Source organism: Vanessa tameamea, chromosome 28 (assembly GCF_037043105.1).
Source record: "Vanessa tameamea isolate UH-Manoa-2023 chromosome 28, ilVanTame1 primary haplotype, whole genome shotgun sequence".
Classification (NCBI taxonomy): Eukaryota; Metazoa; Arthropoda; class Insecta; order Lepidoptera; family Nymphalidae; genus Vanessa; species Vanessa tameamea.
In genome coordinates, this window is record NC_087336.1 from 5,479,889 (window position 1) to 5,500,994 (window position 21,106).

Here is a 21,106-nt window from a genome sequence, read left to right on the forward strand (position 1 = left end):
CTATCGTGAAACCGAAACGAATCATTTTTATTTTTAAATTTGTATTGTTTTTTTTTTAATTATTCGTAATTTCACAACTAAAAAAACCACAAAAATATTAATTATAATTTTGGATTTAAACAATAAAGACTAAAATCCGTAAAGCAAAATAACATATTATCTATTATAGATAATATATATCTAATCGTGTAAGAGATATCAGTCCCCCCCCCCTTCCCCTTGGACTAAAATAAGTGATCAAAGTAATGATAGCAAATGATAAAAATAAATAATTAAAATGTTTAATAGATAATGTGAAACTGCCTAATCGCAATTTATTGTCTATGAGTTTCTTGTCGATTTTTCTCGGTGTCTACTTTCCGAACCGGTGGTGGCTTCACTTAATATAGTTTTGTAAAATGACGATTCAAATGATTGTAAAAGCCTACTTGAATAATGTTTATTTTGATTTTGATTTATGAACAGAGATGAGTACTTCATATCAGGCGCATTTAGTATTCCAAAAATAAACAACTATCTGTATATCAGAAGTATAAATCTATTTTAATTTTATTATATATGTATATTACAAAGTATAAAACAAATTCGCTTACCGCTGTCTGTCCCTACGTATGCTTAGATCTTTAAAATCTTACAATGGACTTTGATGCGGTTTTAATAGATAGATTGATGCAAGAGGAAGGTTTATATGTATAATACATGCACAACATTCAGAAACAGTGATAATTTTAGAGGTTTCTAAAGTTATGTCCTAAATAAAGACATTTCTTGCGCTTATATTGCAAACGCTGGCTGAACCCGACGAGATAGATCAAAATAATGTACTACAGTATTGTAAACATTAAAAAGGTCTTCAAAAAAGTTCGCAACGATATATGTCTATCTCTTAGGGATAACCCACAATAAACATTTTTTTTTTACTTTTACGAAAAACGATGGCTTATTTTCGAAGCGATTTTAAGCAATACAGCATTAATCCTTAAGCTACGACTCTAAGACTTGTAATGGCCGTACTAAAGTCTCTAAGAAACTTTTCACATGGTTTCAAAATATATTAAACAATATTATGTTAAATATTATTATTTTAGTTTTACTTTATGCGTGAGACAAAAAATATTTAATTGCATCTTATTACCATAGACAAGTAAATAATGTAACTTGAGTTTCTCGGTAGAATCTACATCCCGAACTAGTGGTGAAAAATGATTTACAACCCTACTTAAATAAACCTTGTTGAATAAAGTATATTTGAATATTTGATTGATCTGGGGAATCGAACTCGGGAAAATGTATACACGACTGTGTCAACATACTGTGTCATTTAAATGGAAAAGACTAACTACTGAGTTTCTTGCCGGTTCGTATCGGAGGAATCTACTCTCCGAAACGGTGGTAACTTTTAATTTAATCCAACACCGTAACATGACGATTCAAAAGTTTTGTATGTTTTGACGACCTCCGTGGTCGAGAAGTGTGTACACCGGTTTTCATGGGTACGCCGCTCCGAAGTCCCGGGTTCGATTCCCGGCCGAGTCGATGTAGAAAAAGTTCATTAGTTTTCTATGTTGTCTCGGGTCTGGGTGTATGTGGTACCGTCGTTACTTCTGATTTCCATAACACAAGTGCTTTAGCTACTTAGATTGGGGTCAGAGTAATGTATGTGATGTTGTCCAATATTTATTTATTTATTATTTGTATGAGCCTACTTGAATAAAGAATATTTTGATATGTTCGTACGTGTATTTGTATGTATGTTTGTATGTACTCACCCTCAATAGCCATATCGTAATGTTCTTTATTACTCTTGAGCTCATTGGCCAACTTCTCACTCTCCGCTTCCCATACCTCTTTATGCTTCTTATAGTTCTCTTCTATAGCTCTCTTCTCCTCTATTAACTTCTTATTCGTTTCCTTCTCCTTCGCTATGTCCACGCGGAGCGTGTTGAGGAGGTTGTCCTTGCTCACAATGTCGACTTTGAGTACCTTTGCTTCGACTTCGACGAGTTTTAGTGTTTCCACTTTAGCTCTATGAAAATATGATACTGTATTAATGATTAGCTCTACCCGTGGCTTTATTTTTATAGCACACAAACCATCCCCAATTTCACTTCCGTCGAGGGTGAATTTAAAAGAGAAGATCATGACTTTTCTTGGGGCTTTAAGTTTAACGTATACATAATTTAATAAAATACGTATACGAAATGTTAATTCAAAAAAAACGTCTGTTCAAAGTACGACTGGAACTACGGGTTAGAGTGAGAGAGGAGGCGCCTGCCGCCGTAACGCGTTACGTAACGACGCGGTTTACCCTCCCATAAGAAGTTATCACTACAAAATCGGCGAAGTGACTCGGCTGTTAAACACATAAAGTTACTTTCGCATTTATAATATTAATATAGAATTCATCAACATTAAGTCCGCTTAAATGACGGATGTGGTTAAACTATTACCTTCATTCATCACTTTTGTCTGCCTGAATAGGTACTGCCCACTCATACACCACGATAATGCTAACTGTCGTGCTCCGGATAGACGGATGAGTGAGCTAGCTAGTGAACAGCGTAAAGGCACAAGAGCGCAGCACCCCAGCCGCAAGGTCGGGCGCGACTCACTTGAGGTCGGCGATGGCGGCCTGCAGCGGCTCGATGCGGCGCGCCTGCCCCAGCGCGTCCTCGAGGCGCTGCTGCAGGCTGATGATCTTGTTCTCCAGCCCCTTGTTCAGCGTCTTCACGTGGTCCAGGCTGCGCGCCTCGATGCGCAGCCGCTTGTACTGCCGCCGGGCCGCCCAGCGCCGGACCTGCGGCGGCCGGGCCGTGAGTGGACGGGGTGAGTTTAAGCGATTATTTTTAACAGGCGAGACAAATACGGCATTGAGACTCTAGTGTCTCTTGCTCTCTTCTCTTTCCTTCTTTAGAGATTTAGAAATTTCAGAAGCAAGAAAATATTATTGTTACAACAGTGTAATTACAGAATTGACACTTTTTTATCGTTAGACTAAAAAAACAATCAGAATGGAGTACTCTTGCCAAAAGTTTTAACTAGCAAAATCACTTGCATTCTTCTCAACATGAACATTAAACTGGTACAGATTTATGTAAATAATAATATTTAAAAAGATACACAGTGCACGTATAAGTATAGTAAGGACATACCGCAGATTGACATATGATGATCTGTCGTCTCTTCTTCTTCGCCTTCTGCCTCGCGAGATAACCGCGCGCGTAGCGTTGTATTCCAATCGTCTAAAAATTTTAATTAATTTGTTTTTATCCGGCTCGGAGGACCATTTTTTGTTCAATACACGAACGAACACCACACATATTTCCTTACCACTTTAAGAATCTTCTTATTTTTGTACAGTCTTCTGGCCAGGTATCCTCTACAACGCGCCTGCAGGCCGACAGCCAGCTTCCGTAACCTCCTGTACTTGGTCCGCGCGAGCCAACCGCGAACATTCCTCTGTATCTTAATAGCGGCTCGATTACGACGAATCTCTTGCACTTTTCTAGGGAGGAAAAATAAAGATACATATAGATACGGTAGACCGGGACCGCAGGAGTCGGACACTGGATACGAGTGGAAGTAGTAGCCCGCAAACGTGTCATCGCCCCCGGAGGAGAGGGCCCCGGGGCGCCAGGCCCGCCACGCGTCTCACCGGCGCACGAGGTGCGCGCGCGCGTGCGCCTGCAGGCCGCGCAGCGCGCGCACGAGCCGCGCGTAGCGGCGCCGCGCCACGAACCCGCGCACGCAGCTCTGCACGCGCACGCAGTACAGCCGCTGCAGCTCCGCGCGCACCTTCTCCAGGAACGCCACCTGCGCCCAGCGGCCCGCGTCAGTCTAAGCTCTCATCGGGGCGCACGGTTTGTTTGCTCATTTATTATGAAGGCTGCGGGCTGTATACCGTCACGCTTCGCCCGAAGGGGGCGGAGTATCAATTAATGTCACAAAAGCGGAGGATATTCCTTTTCAGAGCTTCCGTTGCGTGTGCTGTGCAAACGGTTAGAGTCTCGTGAACATTATTTTTAATTTAAAATTAGTCGGATTAAACCAAATGTATCCTCTTATCCGGCCGATCGATGTCCGACTGGGCTGAGCTTTACTATCAGCTCCAGGAACATTCCGTTAAGAAAATGCGCGTACCTGTCCGGCTCTGAAGAATATCTTGGTCGCGCCAAACTGGTACTTGTCCGGATCCCTCACGTGTCGCTCGAGAACTATCGAGCACGTCTTCTTAATGTTCGCTCGATCGATGTCTTTAGACCGACAGAGCAGGCGATATCTGCAAAAGACGACATTAGTCTCGAATGGATATAAATTTAAACTTACTATAACAGATTTTGTAAGATTATTTCGTATTTAAAACAAACCTTTGGAAGAAGTCCTGGTAGAGCCATCTCGATGGAAAACCGGCTGATGATATTCTTATAGTTTCTAAAACACCGCACGCTCTGAAAAAATAAGCATTTACTTTATAAAGCTAAATACAATATGAAATTCGGCTAGTGTGATCCTGAAAACTTTAGCGAAAGCAATTTTATAAGTCGCCTACAAAACACAGGACGAGTGTTCACCCGTGAGTTACGCAAACATCCTCCAGGAATATAGCTGACGTAGATTTCCCTCGAACCAAACAATAATGTGCATTTACCGGGAATATTCACATTACATTAGCAGCCTGTTAATTTCCCACTGCTGGGCTAAGACCTCCTCTCCCTTTGAGGAGAAGGTTTGGAGCATATTCTACCACGCTGCTTCAATGCGGGTTGGTGAAATACACATGTGGCAGAAATTAGACACATACAGGTTTCCTCACGATGTTTTCCTTCACCGCCGAGCACGAGATGAATTATAAACACAAATTAAGCACATGAATATTCAGTGGTGCCTGCCTGGGTTTGGACCCGAAATCATCGGTTAAGATGCAAGCGTTCTAACCACTGGGCCATCTCGGCTCTCTCAGCGCATTGACGGTGAAAGGATATTGCAATTTGGAAATAATTTTAATGAATTAAATTAGTTTTAAAATATCTTTTTCGGCCTTCCGACTGCGGGTAACGTAACTCGTGTTACAAAGAAACAACTTTGATCTTGATCGTTGAACGAGATCTAAAATAATTAATACCAGTTATGGATCCGTAAGAAAATTGTGATTTGAATGCCGGCAAGGTTGTTATCGGAAGCTTAAAAATAAAATTGTAGTTGACAGAGTAGTGTTTTACTCTGTATATAATAATAATTCAGCTACATTACGCACTACAAACAGTTCCTGGTTAATACAAATATATCTTTAATTATAAAAAGCACTATTCCACGTGACTACTTAAATCTACTTCAATTATAGTTCGAACGTAACGTAACGTTCAAAACGCCGTGATAAATTATCATTCAAGCTCTCGACCAATGGTACCGCGCCAATTCGTGTTGTCGCCGGAGGGGAGTACCGACCTCAGCTGGTGCACGGCGCGCGAGGCGTCGAACTGGAAGGCCTGCTTGGTGTCGTTGGGCTTGATGCAGCGCACGTAGTGGGGGGTGGTGGCCGACAGCGTGCCCATGAGCGCCGACAGCGAGGCGCGGAACTGCGCGCCCACCGTGGCCTTCTGGCCGGACGCGCGCCGGGCCGGCTGCGTCAGGCTGCCGGCCGCGGGGGGGCGGCGCCGCGCCGGGGGGGGCAGCGTGGCGCTCTGCTCGCCCGGGTCGGCCAGCATGACGCGCACGAGCCGGCAGCCGGCGCCGGACCGGATGCACTCCAGCTGCTCCTCGAGCACCGTGTCGCGGTTCTTCTCGAGGAAGCCGCCGCACTGGTACTCCACGTCGTCGGCGAAGTGCTTTATGATGAACGCTGTCGGGGGGGGGGGACCGCCGTTAGGGCGTCGGCTTGAGGTGCATGTCGCATTTATCATGTTGTATTTGTATTATAAATTGGTTTCATTGTTTACAACCGGTACTTTACGAGTCAAGTTTCAAAGAGAAAACGATCTCTTTATATATTTCATAGCTGACAAAACTAATTTTTTTGGTTGTTGAATAATATTACTCGGTGGTAGGGATTTGTGCAAGCGCGTCAGGGTAAGTACTAACATAAAGCCCGTACACAAGTAAGGACAAGGGCCGTAACGCCTTAGCTCTCAAGGTTGGTGGGGAAGTGAGAGATGATTAATATTTCTAACAATGCTAATGTCTATGGGCGGTGTTGGCCACTTACCAGGTGGCGCATTTGCCCGTTCTCCTACCTATACTATTGTACGGGTTGTCCGTACAGACGTGTAGAAAAAAAATTATTATATAAAACTGTAAGATATATATTTATAGAAGAACTTAGTCTGTAATGAATTCAATGGCGGAATGCGAATGGTGAGTTACGCGCAATACTCTTGATGACCATATAAATCAGTTCCAAGCGTAAATTATAAAAGTGAAGTAATGGTCACGACGAAAATGCAACCCAAGTACTTAATTGGGAACTTACTTAATAAAGAAGAATTGGGGTTTAGCCGCGAGGCGAAAACTCTTTGAGGAACCGAGACTCACCGGCGTCGCCGAACCGGGGCTTGAGGAAGTGCGGGTACTTGGCGCACTTGTCATGCAGTTTGCCCACGAAGCCGCGGTCGGAGCCCTGCGGCACGCGACACTCCTCGTCCAGGAGCGCCAGCACACCAAGCCTGTCCTCAATGAGGTTGATGCACGGCTGGTTGTCGTAGAAGTCGATCATCTTCCACGATATCTCTTCCTGTCCGATTGTCAACATTTAATAAATTAACATCTTCGTAACCACATCTCCATCTCAAAATCTTGCATCAGATCATGACACTCATCACATACCTATACACCAGCCAACAACGATACTAAATACCTTGTTGTCGTTTGAAGATTTAGTGAGCCAGTGTAATTAGAGACATGATGGATAAATCATCATCATAGTTCCCAAGGTTGATAACGGTGATATTTTACAACAGTGCCATAGTCTATGGGCGGTGGTGACCACTTACCATCAAAAGGTGGTGGCTCTTTGACCGTCCGTCTCCCTCTATGTTACAAAAAGGAAATTGAAATATATTATTGTATTTACTAAAGAGCCGAGACGGTCCAGTGATTAGAACGCGTGCATCTTAACCGATGATTTCGGGTTCAAACCCAGGCATGCACCACTGAATTTTCATGTGCTTAATTTGTGTTTATAATTCATCTCGTGCTCGGCGGTGAAGGAAAACATCGTGAGGAAACCTGTATGTGTCTAATTTCAACGAAATTCTGCCACATGTGTATTCTACCAATCCGCATTGGAGCAGCGTGGTGGAATATGCTCCAAACCTTCTTCTCGAAGGGGGAGGAGGCCTTAGTCCAGCAGTGAGAAATTTACAGGCTGCTAATCTAATGTAATTTACTAAAGTTCGATTTATTTGTTAAAACAATTCGCCGAGCTTTAATATAAAAATATATCTCTATCTCTTTCTAATGTTCAATAAAACTATACCTTAATATATTCGTCCTGCTCTAACTTAAAGACGTGGGAGTTGAACTGCTGCTGTAACTTCTCATTGGCGTAATTGATACAGAACTGCTCGAAGGAGTTTATCTCGAATGTCTCGAACCCGTAGATATCCAGAACACCTTCGGAAGAACAGCATGTTATTTGACATGTTTTAATGTTCCGTACCAATCCCAACGTATTATTAATCGTGGTTTAATAGCTGTACTAGGCAATTAATTCCTAACTTCCCCGAATTTGAGGAACAATTTCTGTAACATTCTTGTAAATAATGCCACATGAACAAATATCTCTCGTGGGATTTTATCGCGTGTATCAAATAGGCGTGGCCATTAAAAAAGTATAAAGATACAGGAAGTATACATGTGGTAAAGAAATCAAATTATATTTGCAATTGGGCTCTGACAAAACCAAATAATTTGAATTTCGTGACAGGTGAAAGATTATTAATGAAAGTCGAAGTGAGCTGCTGATACTGTATCTCTTAACTAAAAAGAAAAATTGATTGAAATAATACTGAAATTTTAAATACCTTAAGAAAATAAACTTTTGACAAGCCATTTTCGACTTTAGAACTCACCGATAAAATGCTTTTTCGCATGCCCTGTATCCAAAGCCCGGTTCACGGCCTGAACGAGCCACGCGAACAGCTCCCCGTAGAGCCTCTTGGCCAGCGCGTCCCTGGCGAAGACGGCCTTCCGAATGTCCATCCGGGAGACGATGACCTCGTGCGCCGACGCGATCCGGCGGTGCGTGAGCCAGCGCGACAGCTCCAGCTTGGAGATCGCCAGCAGCGAGCACACCGCCACCAGGTGCTCGTCGTCCACCTGCGGCAGTCCCCGCACGGGCCGTAAGTGGTGCCATATAATCATTCCATATTGGGACTTTTCGGTATCAACTGCTATACGATGCGATGTGCCGATATTTTTCTTTTTTGTGGTGTAGGTTGGCGGAAAGGCAAATGGGCCACCTGATGGTGAGTGGTCACCACTGCCCATAGACATTGGCGCTGTCAGAAATATTAACCATTCCTTACATCGCCAATGCACCACCGACCTAAGAGATGTATTTACACTGGCTGACTCTTCAGACCAGAACGCAACAATAATAAGTATTCATTGAGTGGCGCCTTTACGCCTTTATACAAGCCAATCTGGGTGGCTTGTATAAAGTCATAAAATGAAATACGCTAATTCTAACTCGTAAAATAATATGATATCTTACATTACAATTAATAAGCAAAAATTGCAAATTTATGGTCATCTCAAAAAAGGTTCAGACTTAGTGGGGGGTAATACTGACGTCGATGTAGGCGTCGTCCGTGTCGGCGTCGGGGTCGCACGCGAGCCGCACGTTGCCGAGGTGCAAGATGGCCGCCAGCACCGTGAACATGTTCTGCTGCTCAGACTCCGACACGCCTACGAAATATCCCTCACTCAACCACAACTCCACGACCACTCACGAGGATAAGGTTAGGAGATTATTTCACAGCACTACTTTAATGCGGATTGGTGGATACAAATGTGACAGATTTTCATTAACACATGCAGGTTTACTCCGAGCCGAGATGGCCGAGATGGCCCAGTGGTTAGAACGCGTGCATCTTAACCGATGATTTCGGGTTCAAACCCAGGCAGGCACCACTGAATTTTCATGTGCTTAATTTGTGTTTATAATTCATCTCGACGAAATTCTGCCACATGTGTATTCCACTAAAATGTACTTCCGACCTTCTTCATAGATTTAATTTAAATGTTATCTATTCATTTATCATTTATCTATACATATAATTAAATTGGTGTGTCTGTTTGTAACATTAAAATAGCCCATTTTTTTGTATGTATACATGGTACATATACCAAAATAACATTTTTTACAATTTTTGTCTGTCTGTCTGTTTGTTCCGGCTAATCTCTGGAACGGCTGAAGTGATTTTGATAGGTCTTTCACTGGCAGATAGCTGATGTAATAAGGAGTAACTTAGACTACAACAATATTTTTTTTGTTAAAATCAAACGCGCACGAAGTCGCGGGTACAGCCAGTTTTAAATATAAATACTTTTAATAATACTTGCCTAGTATTGTAAGGGCGTTCTTTGTGTCATTGAATGCCTTCAAGTCGTCCACGCCATCGATGTTGGGACATCCGCCTTGGTTCAGATAGTGGAATGAGTCCTGATGATCTAAAAAAAAAACAAATTTTTATGCTAATAAATTATTTAACTCAAAATTTTGTAGGTATTGTAAGCCTATAAATTATTTTATGTAAAATATTTATAAATAATCATTTAAGATTGTATAGCTTTTAGCTATTGAGTTATATTCAATCACAGAATTATATAAATGTGATGAATACTTTTTTGTTGGACATTTTTATAAATAAAAGTAGAGGAAGAATATTTTTGAATTAGACATGGGAATTGTTAATCTGGGTTGAAAGGCGGAAGATAATGGACGATTGTAATAAAAACTGGAAAAATAAATATTGTAAACTATATTAAATATTTTTAATTATTTGACGTTCCTATTTACTTGAAGCTGAGTCTTCAGTATGGATTGATATTTGTTACTCTCCACTCAAAAACTACTGAACAGATTTGGATGAAATTTGAAATATAAATAACTTGACCTTACAATACAAAAGCTACCTAAAGACTGCTTTGTTCAGCACATGTGGGCGTAGCTGTGAGGGAGTTAGTACTAAATAGGACGCAGTAGAATAAGAATCCAGTCACAAATACTGATATGATGATGCACACAGACTCTAACTCTCCTAGTGTGATAAGACGGGTAGAGAGTTGGCCAGAGCGACTTTACGTGCTGGCCGAGTCATGACCTGGTCATGAGAATTACTTGACAGAAAAACTGAACAGATGGGGTTATTTGTTTTTACTAGACCGACCCAGAAGTCAAATTAGGAATCTCGGACTCTAAAGTCGATGTTTTTTCGTGGTTAAGGAAATGGCTGTCTTGTCAATTCACTAGTACGTATAAAATACTTACCCAACTTCAATTCCGGCAAGTAATGTGACGCGGAACACAATTGGTAGAATATATGATAGTTCCGTTCCCCGGGACTCTGATACACGACCCTGGATTTTTCCAGGAGATATGTGCGCATGCTCGCACCGGATATCCGGTATTGATTGTCGAAGTGTATCTCGATGAATTTTCCGAAGCGGGAGGAGTTGTCGTTGCGGGTTGTTTTTGCGTTGCCTATCGCCTAAATAACAATATAACGTTACAATTTCGCCATTATAAAGTTATTGTTCTTTTTAAGTAAAGGTCTTTTCAGTAGACCATTTTCTTTTGAATAGACCGTATCGAAATAAAAACTTATTATAAAGGTAGATGGTAATGCAATAACTGAAATATATAAATACGAACGGTCTACTGAGTAGACCAAATTTTTTTTGTATAATATAATAAAAATAATTAATTAAAACGTTACAATTGCACAATTTTTTTATCCTAACTTAAATATTAAAAGCATATTTTTAAAGATCGAATAACAAAATAAATCAAATTATCGACAAAACACGTGATATAGAATATACAATTAAACCTACCGTCCCTAAGCCAACTAAAAACCTTGAAACACAGTCGACAGTGCTCTCTTAAAAACAGATGAGACATTTCATCTGTTTAACACTGTTGAAATTATATTAATATTTAATTTACTTATTAATTGAATACAAGTTTATTTATTTATTTCAAATAAGACAACATTTATATTTGTAGTTTTTTTCGGACGAAGTTCTTTTACGCAGCTTACACTAAACTACCAGAAATCATCACGTACGGAAAAAGCTGTTTACCCCCTCCAGGCGCCTTATACCTCTCCTTGTCTTTCTCTCCATCTCTTTTTATTATACTATACTAGTTTAAATAAAATTGTATAAACTTTTTTTGTGTTCTTGTTTGGTGTGTCCCACGAGACCCCTTTTTTAAAATGAAACACACACATATATTTAAATTTAACATATTACTTTTACTTGTTTATATAACAAATCATACGAGATACCTCCATGATAGGACTCGAAGCGAGGACTTTCCTCTCGACTTGAGTCTCGCTGGCATTACCGCCAACAGCAGCAAAGTATCGCATCGCGTATTTCGCTGAAACCGTCTTACCAGCGCCTGACTCACCGCTCACTGTATAACAGATAAACAAAAGAATCTATATGTACATATCTATATTCCATACTAATATTATGACTGGTTTGTTTGTTTGTATCGCCTATTTAATGAGAAATTTATAAAACTCTCCATTGGTAGAATAAGGTTCTACATAAAACTGTTATGTTATAATATAACATACAGTAGAACGCCGATTATCCGAATCATTTGGGACCGAAAATTCGGATAATCGAACATAGACTGGTAATAAAGAAAATCGAACTGTCACACATAGAACAGACTTTATAAAAGATTTTAAATTAACATGGTTATTTTTATTACTAACAGTATCTAGAACGGGATATTTACCATGTTTTTTATTTTTATTTGGTGGAGCTCGATATTTCGACATTATCTACGAATGTCTTGTTCACGAGACCACCGCTCCACCAAATAAAAATAAAAAACATGGTAAATATCCCGTTTTAGATACTGTTAGACTTTATAAAGTTTAACAAACACAGTTCTGCAACCATAACCGTTGAAATATATCTCGACTCCAGCGAATTGTTGTTGTTGTTATGACAGCACTCACTTGATATATTTTTTTATATTACGCTCAGGACCGAAACGGTTAATCGGTGTTCGGATAATCGGCGTTATTGTACATCTCTATTGATCGGTCTTTTCCGAGACCTTCAATTTTATTAATTCCCGTCAATTTAAACAAAATATTAATTAATTATACACCTAAACCTTCCCCATGAATCACTGCATCGCCTACATACGCGGCGAGAGGACTGCAGCAGCCCACGAGACGGAGTCCGAAGAGCAACGTTTAATACAAGTGAGACTTCAAAGGGCAGTCAGTGATGTAATATCAAACAACAATTTATGCTACGTTGCATCGTCCCATTTTATTTTTCTAAAACATTTATCTGTTAAGCCTTGCGTACCTATTGTACCTTGAAATGATTTACATTTAGAAAACGGAGGATACTGTACCATATATTTCATTAAATTTTTTTCTAGAAATCGTTCAGTCATGAATTAATAAAACAAACCTTATAAAAAATATTTTCTATATACGACCTTATTACAAAGACAATTGCTCACCGATAATACTCTGGTCCCTCCGTTCCCTCTCAAGTTTCGTGTAGGCCTCCTCTGACACCGCAAAGATATGGGGATCCAAGTCTCCCATGGACTGACCACGGTATGCCATAATTGTTTCATCACCTGTAGAAAATATATCATTTAAAAATCGGGGGGGGGGGGGGGGGGGGGTCGTTAAAATACGGGCAATCAGTACTCAGTTTTCATGTTCTTGAGTTGTGTTAATAAATCATCTACTGCTTGGCGATGAACGGAAACATCGTAAAGGGTGCATGTGTCAAATGAAATACTGATACATATGCGTTGTGCAAGCCTAGGTAGGTACCACCAGAGCTGCTATCGAAAGTCAAACAAAGGCGAGGTTCCACAGAAACGGATAAAATTGAACCCTGGAGAATCTTGTAACTTGCGTCCATTGTCAATCTATCTGAACTGATACTACGCCTCAGAGATACTCCACTTTACATCCTTGAGATACTAAATTTCCAACCGAATTTTCCAAGTCTAAAGTATTTCTTTCCAAAGCGATGGTAGACATTTGACAATCAATAAACTGTATATTGACAATAATCAATATTCTATATTGAATGAAGATTCAAATTTTTGAATGTTTTAAATTTTAATTATTTGAAATAAAATTCACATAAACTTGTCTACTTGCTATACCTACCGTATATTGGTAAGTCGTAGTAAGGATTGATAGCGACGAGCACGATCCCACAATACGTGTAAATGGCATTGCGATCACAAAATCTGTAACAAAAAGTATTTGATATCAATTTTAAGTGATTGAGACTACGGCCGCATAATGAGACTACGGTCTACTGATGAGACCACGGTCTACTGAAAAGACCGCGTCAATAAAAGGCATAAATAAAAACTTGCAAACGATTATAAATATATACTTTAATTATTTCTAAGGATTAATTATTTTACATATTTTTTAATCATTTTCATGTTTTTGTTAGTCAACAAATGTTGGTTCACTGACTTTGAACCGTGTGAAGTCGCTCGCCCGTATTGAAATGTCAAAAGATATTCTGAAACACATATAACCAACACTTTTGGTGATCTGCGACCAATCTACAAAACGCATCCATAAAAAGAGACCCAATCCCAACATTGGTACAAATTATTAATGGATAATTTGTACCAATCGTATCTATTTAGTTGGGTTTCCATTGAAACAATTTGTTTTGAATAATAATATGTATAATGTTGAGTATCGTATTGTTTGAACAGGTGGGGCCATCTGCTAATAAGTAGTATTGATACGATAGATCACATTTAATATAACAGCAGTCAATAAGACCGTACTATACAATCAATCTGTTTTAGGAATCACATTTGATTTCATTTAAAAAGGGTAATAGATCTAAGTAGCGCAAAACCCTAAATAAAAGTATAACACCTCGCCCTATTGTTTCCACTGGTGACAGGAAGCTGGTTCATTTTTTGCCCAGAGGATCGGAATTGCGATTCAACAGGGAAATGCTAGCATTCCACGCGGTCATGACATGGTAACTAGTATTTTTAATTCTTATTACATATTCAAAAAAGCTCGACGTAGTACATTGAAGCACTATATAACCAACAAATTTTAAACCTGTAAGTGTGGGGGTTCCACAAGGAATTATTTTAGGTCATATTCTATTTTTAATGTTTATTAAAGGCGTAATAATATTTTAACATTATTTTAATAATATTTGATTGATTTGATGATACTTCTTTTATATTTAAAATTATCGAAAAAGTTCGACATTTTATATATAATACATATATTAATGTTAATGCTTAGTCAACTTAAGTTTTATTTACTTTAACTAAAATACAACGTTTTTATTGTTCTTAAATTAATCCGTAAACTCGTTACAATGATTATTGTGACAAAAAAACAACGAGCTTCTTCTATTGAAAACTAATTACTAACCTGACTTTTAGATTGTGTAGCACAGCCGGTTCGTGTAGATACGACAGTGATGTGAGATCGTTTTGTCCGATCAACAACGATGGATTCCGTAGCGGCGGTAACTTCGTTTCGTCTGCGATCTAAAATAAACCAAAACTTTAACATTTGATATAAAAATAATACAAAGCGATAACTACTTATTTACGTTCTGTGTGTTCATAGGTTACAATGTAAAGTTATTAATGCATATTTTTAGAACTCTTAATTTGGGTACTTTTCAACGATCTTATCAGTAAATGAACTGCGACTTAGTTCGAATGAGAAAATATCGCTACGGACTTAGACTTAGAAATATTCTAATGTTGCATGTGTTTCTTAACATTAATAGTCACATTAAAAAAACCTAGTCCAATATTCTTCCGCAACTTTATCTCTTATTTTCTAGTCGTTGCGTTTATTTATCTTCCCAGCTTTCCAGAAATCATACTCACTTTAATCTGTCGAATTTCACCAGTCTGGTCTATCTTCACGATGAGGACGCCGGAACGGTAATCACTGGTCACGGTTGCACCCTCCCATACGTATAGAGGATGCTCCAACCATATACGGGCGTCCTATATAACAATATAAGAAAATTAAGATGCAAATTGTAAACAATGTCTTCTAGAAGGAAATATAAAATATCGTGAATGTGGACGTGAGCTGAGATGGCCCAATAGTTAGAATGCGTGTGACAGATTAAGCAAAAAGTTATTAAATAATTAGATGATTACAAAAACGCTTACATTATTTATTGTATGTTTTAATAAATTCTGTAATAATAATAATTAATTTTGATAACATTGATACTAAATAGAAGGGTACTTTGATTTTACTGTTCAATATTGTGAATCATGTGATTTGCAGTGAGCTTATATAAGTGATGGAAGATCCGTACAGGACATTTTTTATTCTTTACTCTTTCCTGGAGCAGCAAGGTGTTAACATTTAAGGTTTAATAAAATTTTGTGATTTAGAATAATTGTTATTGCTTGTTAAATTATTGATGATATATGTATTGTATTTTTTTGCAATTATCAAAATACAAAGTTAGTATTAAGGTAATTGGTGTTGTTATGTAAATATTAATTAATACAATATTACGTTTACTACAGCTATTATAATGGTTAAATAAATAATTGTTTCATATATGTATTAAGTCTCTATAAAAAAACACGTGCATTTTAACCGATGATTGTGGAAACCACGCGAGAGCCACTGAATTGAGATTGGACCAGCGTGGTTGAATTAGCTCCAAACGTTCTCCTCAAAGGGAGAGAGGATTTAGCCAAACATTGGGACATGCACAGCCTTTACTTTACTTTTTTATTACGTAATTGAACTTATTACATAATTCTATTAAAATATATCACGAGGAAAAACTTAGTGATTATTCGAATCCTTTAATTAAATTACATCAGCATGTTAATCACATAATGAATACTAACGAAACGCTTTATCGTGGACTAGCTACCCTTCAGGTAAAAAGTTTATACTTAAGGAAAAAGATATATAACAATATTTTTTGGGACCAGGAACCTCCAAAAACGTACCCAAAAGTCGCCGAAGTGTTCATCACAATCTGATGAATCTGAACGGCTAATCTGAATCGGTACGCGCGTTGGACCAAAATACACACATTCTTTTTTATTAAAAAGATAAAACAAAAAGATGTATTCTTTAATCAAGCAAAACGCCTTACTTATCAATGTTTTCTATCTGCACTAATATTATAAATACGAAAAAGTCAGAGTTACTATCTCTTACGCTTTCACGGCCAAATCACTGAATCGAATTGGACTAAATTTGGTATGCAATGTAAGCAAGTTTGAACCCTAAGGAAAGTCGGCTATATAGGCTATATTCTTGTACTTAACACTTGACAACGGAACCCTAAAATACGAGCAGAGCTGCAGGCGACTGTTTGTATTACATATACAGAAAACACGTTGGAAGAAGAAGGGATTAATTAACTTCGCGGAGACTTAACCTCGTGTTACAATTTATTCGTCAATTCTCGTGTTTATACAAAGTTCGTCAATGTTTATTTTAAACAATCAATATTATTGTGGCTATACACAATGTTGTTGTAAATATACCGCGACGCGACCGCAAGTATGTCAACCTCGTCAAAACATCCCGAATTCCCTCTATCTCCGACCTTATAGACATCCCAATCAACTATTTCCTAGGAAGAAAACATTTGTTTCATGATTTAAGTAACCGGACGGACAAATGGGCCACTTGATTCTAAGGTCACCAACACACTTAGACATTAGCGCTGTGAGTAATGTTATCCCCTACATTGCCCATATGAACGAAGATGTTATGTCTTGTGCCTGTGCTACACTGACCCACTAAATCGGAACTGTAACCAAAATACTAAGTATTGCTGAATCGGCGGGCTTGCACAAAACCCTATCACCGTTAAACTATATGCGAGCGACTTTTAAATGTACCTATTATGTTCATCATGAAGTATTACACGATTCGTGTACTGGATGTAATTAGAGCGCAGTAACATCAAAGACAATATAGGATTCAAGTCTAGCCCGTCTGGGTAGGTACCACCCACTCATCAGATATTCTACCGCCAAATAACAGTACTCTGTATTGTTGTGTTCCGGTTAGAAGGGTGAGTGAGCCAGTGTTATCACAGGCACAAGGGACATAGCATCTTAGTTCCCAAGGTTGGCGCATAGGTGATGTAAGAAATGGTTAATATTTCTTACAGCGCCTTTGTCTATGGGCGGTGGTGACCACTTACCATCAGGTGGCCCATATGCACGTCCGCCAACCAAAGCCATAAAAAAAAATTAGTAATTTTAGTTCATCGGTGGCAGTTCAACAGCAGTTGGTATTTACTGGGGTTAATTGACAGCGTAAGAATAACATCGAACTGAAATTTTATCAATTTCAGAACTCAATATCGTGATAGCACAGCGATGTTATCAATTCGACGTTACGTATATTTTTAATCGACACCATAAAGATCATTCTTATCGGAAATAAGCATAATATCAGAATATAAAAAAATAAAAACCTAAAAAAGACTGGTTGGAACTCCAGACCTAAAAAAACCCGGCCAAGAGGAGAGGAGTAGACGAGGAGGAGAAGGGAACCGGACTCGTGTACGATGGACGACAAAATATCATGTCTGTTGTATGGGCCCCACTTTAATATTTGTTTTAATAGCGGCAACAGAAATACATCATTTGTAAAGAACTGTCTAACAATCACGGTTCTTGACATGCGGCCTGGTGACGGACAGCGGAGTCTTAGTAATAGGGTCCGTTTTACCCTTTAAGTACGGAACCCTAAAACGACTAAACGACGAGACTATCATTACTTTAACTCTATTGGCGGTTATATAATAAGATTGTAATTCTTAATCGACGATTCAAGAGAACATCTTGAGGAAACCTGACGAATGTAAATCTTCCACGTGTGTTACAGCTTGGTTGAATAGGCTCTAAAACTTCTCCTGAAAAACGAGAGACGCTAGTTCAGTTCAAACTGGCTGCCTTATTACATTAGCAGCCTGTAAATTTCCCACTGCTGGGCTAAGGCCTCCTCTCCCTTTATGTAGAAGGTTTGGAGCATATTCCACCACGCTGTTCCGATGCGGGTTGTGGAATACACATGTGGCAGAATTTCGTTGAAATTAGACACATGCAGGTTTCCTCGCGATGTTTTCCTTCACCGCCGAGCACGAGATGAATTATAAACACAAATTAAGCACATGAAATTCAGTGGTGCTTGCCTGGGTTTGAACCCGAAATCATCGGTTAAGATGCACGCGTCCTAGCCCCTAGGCCATCTTGGCTGCCTTATATGGGGCAATAAAGGTTTGAGGTCGTATTACGTCAAGAAAACGCGAGTTTCGACCACTCGGTAATACTTATATATCATTCGCTTGAAATCTCACATAATACACTTAGGGAAGCCGGAAATTAAAAGCCTTCGAAGATTTGGAAAGGCTTTGTTCTTCTGCAAAAAATACGCATTGATAACATCATGACAGTGTAACTACAGAAGCATAAGATCTTATTCTAAGACTAGCTGTGCCCGCGAATTCGTGCGCGTTTGAATTTAACAAAAAAAGCCTAAGTTACTCCTTATTACGTCAGCTATCTGCCAGTGAAAGTCCCGTCAAAATCGGTCCAGTATTCCGAGGCACGGGAGTAAACACTTCAAACATCCAGACTTCGGGCTTATGTTATTCGACAGAAAAACCACAATAACTATTATCTAAAATGTTGAAAACTGCCGGCACACAGAGTAAAAAATAAAGAAATAAAGTTTTATCAACAAAGAACAACTTCAACTTGGATATTTAGTATTAAAGAATATGTATTTAATTCTAAGTTTTTACATAATATCAAATATAATCATTAAATTATGATAATCAATGACGCATAGTACCCAAAATTCACGATCTGACGTTTTCTCCGGTGAGTTTCAATCTTGTTTTCACAGGTACAACTCTACTATAACTAACTCTTTTGCACCCATAGAAGAACAGCCGAATAAACAACATTTGCCGAGAGTTTGATTAATCTATGATATTGACTATGGATTTAAGATGAACAACGAAAAAAGGACGTTTTGAACGTCGACAAAACTGTTATCGGAATTTTGTAAGTAAAATTAAAGTGGATATAATTACAAAAAAAAACCTTTTAATGGCAAATCACATGAAATACGTAAACTTAATGTTTTTTTTTACGTTTATTCCTACTTCGATTGGAATAGGCTTATGATACATCTTTTTTATGTCAAATATAAACTTAAGTACAATAATCCAATTAACAAAAATTAGTTCAACCCACATTCGAAACAGAAATCAGTCAAACAGATAATGCCACTTGTACGTTCAGGCGTCTTAATCAATACCGACCTTTGCTTCATATGAAGGTTGAATATCATACACATTAAAAAAGTAAAGTATTTAAATATAGAATGGAATTCATTCGTTTTATTCAACGATAGATGTGTTAAGATTACACAGATCACTAATAACTGCAGATGAACGAAAATACTTTCGACAGATAATAATTAATTATAACTATTCTATTAAAATATTTCCCGCCCATTTCATTTTTTTTTTGGCACAAATTTTCTATTTTTATTATTACTTAGAAACGAACTGAATTACAACTATAAAGAAGATATTTAAATTTTATGCATACTTTCAATTTAAATTACTACAATTGTCATGAAACTTGTAATTAAAAATTTAAGATGGTAAGCCTTTTATATGCGAACAGCTATCGCCCGAGGTTTTAGATTTAAAAAGAACCCTTTATCGTTCCTTGGAGTTCAAGTTTGATTCATACCAAATTCCATCATATTCGCTTCAGTGGTTTGGACGCGAAAGAGCAACAGACAGACAGACGGGGTTATTTTCGCGTTTATAAAATTATTATCAGGTATTGTAAATCAGAAGAGACAAATAAATAAAATTACAGAAATAACCTTTTTCAATTAATAATATAAGCCCTTATAACATTAACTGCTTGTGAAAACCGTTGAATAAATTTTAGTCAATTTGCTATTCTGCTAAAATAAACTCGAAATATATATGCAAAAACGAAATACGCGATATTGACCATTATAATTATAACATTTAATGGATACAAGCATCAAAATAGTGTATCACTGTAAGTCGTTTTACAACATTTCACGAAATAAATGCGAAGTTACAAAATGTCATTGCAATCAATTCAAATCCGAGCTTACGCTCTATAGTGCTCGATTTGTTAACTATTCATTTGCTCTGATTAAACGTAACGCGAAATTAGCATGTATTTAGCGCAAGCTTTACCATATAACGATAACGACACAGCTTGTTTAATTAAATTATTTAAAAGTATGGGAGCTAAAATTCATACCCACGACACGACCTACGTGGCAAGTTTCGACGCCGTGTCGTGGAAATGTACGACGTGGATCGTAAGAAATCAGAACACGGCATCACATCGTGGTACGATGCTCGATCGCTTCTTTGATCTAGTGGCTAGATATAAGGCAGCAGATCCAAAGGTCCTGGGTTCTTACCCTCGGCCAGGCCGACCAAAAAGCTATTGAGGTTTTCTATCAAAGAATCTTCGAACAGTTCGGAGTCTGGAAGTGTGTAATCTCCCGTGACGAGGAAAGCACGTATATCGTGTCGGATTGGCTATCCCATCGGATTCTGAGAGTGTGTGAATAGGGACCTGTGTTTGTGCGCTCACTTCTACACTATAATATTTTCTGAAAAGTTAACATTAGAGATGACATGATTCCTGTGCAGTCTCATCGCATTGCATCTCGATCAGTCTATAGTCTATTCCAACCCCGAGATGACAAAAGCTAAATAAACAACATTTGACATCAAATTGACGCGATGTCATTGGTCGAGGACCTAAATAATCTACGAGATTAATTATGGATTT

At 38.5% G+C, this 21,106-nt stretch overlaps 1 protein-coding gene across 2 annotated transcripts in view; it reads right to left on the bottom strand.

Moving 5' to 3' along the window:
* Positions 1 to 21,106, bottom strand: part of Didum (dilute class unconventional myosin) — a 50,304-nt gene that overhangs the window by 23,097 nt on the left and 6,101 nt on the right. The window contains exons 2-20 of one of the 2 annotated variants that reach the window (XM_026627907.2): positions 15,122 to 15,244; positions 14,652 to 14,770; positions 13,392 to 13,474; positions 12,722 to 12,844; positions 11,511 to 11,641; positions 10,490 to 10,709; positions 9,562 to 9,669; positions 8,789 to 8,904; positions 8,067 to 8,313; positions 7,472 to 7,608; positions 6,529 to 6,727; positions 5,446 to 5,839; positions 4,368 to 4,448; positions 4,141 to 4,279; positions 3,656 to 3,813; positions 3,331 to 3,505; positions 3,153 to 3,242; positions 2,613 to 2,797; positions 1,770 to 2,026 (exon numbers count right to left, since the gene is read on the bottom strand). In XM_026627907.2, the coding sequence (XP_026483692.2) occupies positions 1,770 to 2,026; positions 2,613 to 2,797; positions 3,153 to 3,242; positions 3,331 to 3,505; positions 3,656 to 3,813; positions 4,141 to 4,279; positions 4,368 to 4,448; positions 5,446 to 5,839; positions 6,529 to 6,727; positions 7,472 to 7,608; positions 8,067 to 8,313; positions 8,789 to 8,904; positions 9,562 to 9,669; positions 10,490 to 10,709; positions 11,511 to 11,641; positions 12,722 to 12,844; positions 13,392 to 13,474; positions 14,652 to 14,770; positions 15,122 to 15,244 (3,085 nt within the window). Of the gene's footprint in view, positions 1 to 1,769; positions 2,027 to 2,612; positions 2,798 to 3,152; positions 3,243 to 3,330; positions 3,506 to 3,655; positions 3,814 to 4,140; positions 4,280 to 4,367; positions 4,449 to 5,445; positions 5,840 to 6,528; positions 6,728 to 7,471; positions 7,609 to 8,066; positions 8,314 to 8,788; positions 8,905 to 9,561; positions 9,670 to 10,489; positions 10,710 to 11,510; positions 11,642 to 12,721; positions 12,845 to 13,391; positions 13,475 to 14,651; positions 14,771 to 15,121; positions 15,245 to 21,106 lie in introns of those variants that run through there. The other variant, XM_064219458.1, reaches the window with a different exon arrangement.